The sequence below is a fragment of the Parasteatoda tepidariorum genome, chromosome 4, assembly GCF_043381705.1.
Source record: "Parasteatoda tepidariorum isolate YZ-2023 chromosome 4, CAS_Ptep_4.0, whole genome shotgun sequence".
Classification (NCBI taxonomy): domain Eukaryota; kingdom Metazoa; phylum Arthropoda; class Arachnida; order Araneae; family Theridiidae; genus Parasteatoda; species Parasteatoda tepidariorum.
The window spans coordinates 94669897-94675912 of record NC_092207.1 but is presented as its reverse complement, the minus strand read 5'-3'; the positions used below and the strand labels follow the sequence as shown (position 1 = coordinate 94675912).

At 30.0% G+C, this 6016-nt stretch overlaps 1 protein-coding gene across 1 annotated transcript in view; it reads right to left on the bottom strand.

Moving 5' to 3' along the window:
- Positions 1-707: 707 nt before the first annotated feature.
- LOC107437653 (delta-sarcoglycan) overlaps positions 708-6016 on the bottom strand; it is a 101320-nt gene continuing 96011 nt past the window's right edge. The window contains exon 8 of the mRNA XM_016049731.3: positions 708-5053. Coding sequence (XP_015905217.1) covers positions 4880-5053 — 174 coding nt within the window. The 3' untranslated portion in view covers positions 708-4879. The remainder of the gene's footprint in view (positions 5054-6016) is intronic.

The following is a 6016-nucleotide window of genomic DNA, read 5'->3' as shown; positions in this document are numbered from 1 at the left end:
TGTAAATTTAAATAAAGGGAATGGATTAGTTTTCTTAGACGAAAATCAGCGTAGTTTATAGATAAAAATAGTTATGATTATAAAATTCATTTTAAGGTTTTTTGAAAAAGAAATTCTGTAGCTCAGAGTTTATACATGTATGATTTCAGAAAAAAATTTATTTTTGAGTAAAAAAAAAACTTTAGTTTGAAACAAATAGCTTAATCGTATGAGATCCAAAAAAAATTAAGTTTAAAAAGTGAGAGACACAAGAGTAAGTAGGTCGGACATGCCTTATGCAAAATTTTATTCTAATTTTTATTTCAGGTTAAGAATAAAGCTGAATATAATGCTTTTAAAATGCATAATAAATTCCAATGTGCAACTTTTTTTTAAATTTTTTAATGATGTGCAAGTGTTGAATGTATTATAAGAAATATTTTTTTGTTCAATTCTTATAAGATTCTTATAAGTTCAATTAATAGTTTGTTATTTTCGGTCCAAATTTTATAGCCTGTTTGCGTAGAAACATCTATCTAAGAAACAGAGTTTTCACGCCGAGTATAGCGATAATTTCTGCTCTGGAAGAATATTCGGGAAATTAAGAACTAATCAAATTTTAAATTAATTCGGATAATTTTAGTCTGAAACATTTATGGAAAAATAAAACTATAAAAATATAGAAACGTAAATTATAGAATAATATAAACATGACAGAAAACAAACTCTTAGACAAAAATCAGCTTTTATTGGTAATTCTATATACTATTTATTACAAATACAGGACGGATGTATAAATTTACAGCATAAATCTGATAATTTATAACAGCTCAATTATATAATTCATCTATGGTATTTCAATTTCACAGATACGTACACATATTTTTTTTCACAACAATTATTTATGTGAGAAAGTATAAATCCATATTGGCCAATAAAACTTGGTCTACCAACATCCTACTGCGCACAATCAGCATTTCATTGAAATAATTTTAATCAGTTTAGTTTATTCTTCAATAAAACAGTTAGACCAAGAATATTAGTAATTAAAGCACTGAATAAAAAATTATATTATAAATTAATAGTTTGATTTGAAGAGAATAGTTTAAGTGTTCTTTAGGACAGAAAATGTATATACGTCATTGCAGAGAAATTTATGCGGGACCATAAAAATAAACAAAACATTATTACCTCGAAACATTCATTGCAAGAGATGTAAAACTATTTTATCAGTCATTACAAGGACCATCGAAATTGTAGCGTTTGTGAGACAACTATTTATAGTCCAGTTTGCTGCCTGGAAATGGACAACTAGTGAAATTTTTATTTTGTAGCATAGCTAACTTAACTGTTAGCAGACTAACTTAACTATTAGCAACTGTTAGCAATCAAACAAAAACAGTTAAAAAGCTCCACCTGGTTCGCGTTGTGTATATATCCAGCGTGTAACAGCTATAGGCATGCCCGTGTAAATGATGCCCTGGCAGGAATTTGTCTGGGAGCAAGAACAGATGGAGATCACTGAAATAGGATGGAGCATCCATAGGATCGAGACTATAGAGCAGATAAGTAAATATCACCCATTGAAATTTCTGTGACAGTTATTTTTCTGGAACTTACTTCTTTGCACGAAAGAGTGTTGTCCTGAAGTAACACTCCTATTTTTACATCGAAAGTTGTTCTCTTTCTCTCTATTCTTACACACGAAATAAAATTCCTTTCCTGGTATCACTTTTTTTACAGACAAAGACGCGTCTTTGACAGAAATAATATTACCCTGGTGCCATCTACAGGTGGTAGATTGCTGTTATATGACAGTCTTATAAGATTACAAAATAAAAGACTATAATAACAGTCTTTTATGATTTTCAGTTTAATCTTTTATGAAAACTTATTCCACGATATAAAAAGTGTTACAAGTACTGTGGTTCTAATGGTGGTGGTCTGTTACGTTGGTAATGTTACTCTGGCGCCATCTACAGGCGATAGATTGCAATAATATGACAGTCTTTTTATGATTTTGAGGATAATTTTTCATGAAAACCTATTCCATGGTATAAAAAGAGTTACAATTACGATGGTTCCAATGTTAAGAAATGGCTGAAATTTGATAACTTCCAAATATATCTTTTTCAATATATACTTTGCAGTATATCTCTGCAAGTAATTATGTTTTGCTTCTTTTACGAGCCATTTGGAACTCAATCTCTAGATGGCACTCGTGCATGTATCTATATTTAATTTAAATCATTTTATAAGTGTTCACGTTTGTAACTGCCTGAGTATCTGTAAATCAAGTGTAAAACAAAAGATCAGCTTATTACAGGTGATGATTTTGAAGCAAAAAATTAATTTATTGTAAAAAATTGCGGTATCTTATGAAGGTCTTCTTGAAATAGTGGACCAACTCAAAATTTTAAAAAATGCAGTTGCAATTAGCTTCATTTCTATATTTTATTTTATTTTATTTGATAACCATCGTTTAACAGCCAAACCAATTTCGGGTTTACGACTACCAATGTTCAACTCCATAGGTTTGCAATTTTGAACCCAATCCAGAAGACAAGGGAATTCCTGTATCAAGTATTGGGAGAAGCTCGCTTTCGTGGAGGACTTTCAGATGGAACTAACCAGCATTTGCTTTAAATGGAGAGGAAAACCTACCACGGTTAGCCTAACGGCAAAGGGAATCCCTTCCATGCGAGCATATCTGTCTAATCTCAAAAAATAGAACATATCCAGCTTATTTCTGCTGCCAAACAGTTTGTACCGCAAATAGGAGGATACGCCAGTTTGACTTTAAGACTCTGCACTCAACATATACTAAGCTATCCCATTAATCAAAAAAGCCTTCATAAGAAAAGCTATTTTTTAATTGATCTTATTGGAATTACTTTAATCATGCTGGAAGCCTAAGAAAACTAATAAAACGCATTGACCACTTTTAAGCTGTTTAAAATTATCGTTTTGCTCTCTTAAAGCCATGTAATTTTTACAAAAGTCATTCATATTTTTCGCTAGTTTTTGTATTGTGTATTTTAAAATTTTTCTTTGAGAAACATTTCTGTTAATTTTCTTCCTTTTTTGAATAATTTATTTACAAAAAATTTTTTTTTAATTTTTTTTTAGTAAAGAAATAAATATAAAGGCAGAGACAAAAAAGTTCGAAATTTGAAGAAAAAAATATCACAAAATTATGACTTAAATAAGTGCTTTTAAATTAAATTTTTTAGTTCACTATCTTTTTTATGTAAAACAGGTATGACTTTCGTGCTTATATTAAGAAAGTCATTCAAAATCATGCCATTCAATCTAAAATTATTTCGGAAGCAAAGTTATGTATGGCTATAAAATTTTCTGAAACAATCAGAGTCATTTTTTTTCCAAAACGAACTATCTACTATAAATCAAATGCCTGAATTATTTTTTATGGACTTATGAAAATTAGATTTGTTAGTTTCAAAACGACACGAGGTAATTTGTAATAATAACTCATTATAAAACTTTTCAGTGTAATAATTGTTCATAATAAAACTATTAATGTATCAATTTCTAATGACTGATGTTCTATAATAAAAATAGAAAATCATCAGGAATTTACTGGGAAGTGTAATTTTATATTTTGTCTATTTATTTATTTTTACAGCTTTTTAAAATAGAAGATCAAGTATTTTTTAAACTTGTTTCAAAATATTACCTTCTCAAATTATTAACTTTTAATTCAACCGTTAAATAGTTTGCAAGGTTTAATTTTTCAACAATAAAAGAGCCTTTTACGCTAAATACATATAGAAGAGTGGGGTAAGACTGGTTACCTCGATTGCGTCGAAATTAGTTCTGTTTCTAAGTAGAAAAACTCTGAAGTACACGTTACTAGTCAAAAAGGACCTACAATGTTGGCGTAAAATTGAACTTTTTACTGTTCTTTTGTTTTAAAATTGCCGTATTTATTAGCCATTACATCTATAAAAACTGTTCGTAGTTTACTATTTGTTTATTAAGAATTCATACCATAACAGACAAAAAGGATTTATACCTGTAGTTGCCCTGTTTTGGTACGTATCGATAATCTCTTCTCTCATGGTAAGACCAGATACCTCCTTATTGTGGTCCCCTTCAATTTGATGTGTGCCTCTACTGAGCTCACGAAAGCTGCAGTACAGCGGAAGAAGAAGATAACTTCATTACTTATGTAAATTACATGCATAATATTCTTGAATTGTCAGATAAAATAAAAATTCTGCTACTTTTCGCTGAAATTCAAGTATTTATAAATTTACCATAGAATTAGTATGTGTACCCAGTCTTACTTGACTGGATTTTTATAGAAATAAAATCTTTCATTAAAAAAATTGTGCATCTATGACTTTTTAGGAGTGATATATTGTATGCAACTAAACAATGAATTTCTTCATTAAACCTAACAATTTCTAGGTCGAACAGTTTTGCTCCAGCATGCCTTCGAATCTTAGCTAACCAGTCTTACCCCCCTTTCCCCGACAGAAAATAAAGCTTAAAAAGAATACTAAATAAAACTTTTCATTGCATACTTAATTTGTGCAGCATCAACATTATACGTTCTTCCACTTACCATTATGATTGATTCTGTTGTTCCTTAATTTTTGTTTTAAAAAAACTACTAATGAATAATGCTAATAATAAAAAATAATTACGATAGTTAAACATTTAGTTAGTCAACTTTGATCATATTGCGCGCTTTGTTCCCATTCAGAGTTACGTACGTGTAGTAAAAAAAATCTTATAAAAGTTTATGTCAAATGTGAAAAAATCTTTGATAGTTTAATTCCTTGCAGATGCTACGACTGCAAACACGGAGGTCTTAATTGTCCAGTAGCTATCTAATGCTGTTGTTTTACGGAAACTAGATCTATGCTTGTGGTCACTGACAGACTACTTCATCTGCTTGGCAATGTCCATCAGGAGCTGAGAGGAACAGGCGACCGTTTTCACAGGAGCACATGGCGTAGATCCCATGATAGGATTGACCTCCTCTACTGGTTGGTAAGACAGTCCGTAAATTGCGAAGAAGAACGTGTTCGGAATCAAGCCAGATCTGTGAAATAAAAAAGTAACTTTAAAACACTTTTTTTGCATGAGATTTTTAATAAAATGTGATGAAATCAATTTAGTCTCTCTAGCATTCTCAGAAAAATATGTTAGTCATTTCTAGCTTTTTCAACATACTAAAAATTATAAGAAAATTCAACATGACAAAAATTATAAGAAGGTGAAAAAAATTTTAACCTCCGGCCTGTCTATAATATTTTTAAGAAAATAGCACATGCATTTTTTCTCCATGTAAGTCCGAATAGTGAATATTTAAAAACGAATAACATAATAAATAGAAATACTAGTAAAAAAATATGTTTTATTGTTAATAAACATTTTAAGAGTTGAATCTGCCTGCTTTTGGATAAAAGAAAAATGCAAATTTTGAAACACTAAATGCAAAATAAATATTAAGCAGACATCGCTTAATTAATGAGACTTTTTTTAACTAGAAATCTATATTAACATCACGTCTTGAAGACTTATAACTTTCTATATTTTCAAACTGTATTTTTATTCTATTATGTTCATACATTGTAAAAATTGGATATTCGAACCTCACGAAACTTTCTTCGCTTTGACGAAATCATTTTCTGGTGTATATTCCTCGTGAACATTTTGTCTAAATGACGAAATAACTATCACTACTTCTTCAATGGATTTCGTCAAAAGTAAAAACATCTTTCGCCATTTTATTTTATTTATTTAAAAGACAAATTCGGGTGGCATAGTTAATCACTTTATCGTGAATACCATGTAGGTGAATCATCGCTACCCCTACAAGAACAGATGGAACGAAAAGATTAATTACATCCACGTCCGAAGCTGGATTTGAACCCGGAATTTTTCTGATATGAATCTAATTCCTTGACAGCGATGAAGTACCATGTTAAGGAAACATTTTTGTCAAGTATTTGAGAGTTCGCGTTTGGGATTTCGTGGCGAAAGGATTCTCAAAATTAACGAT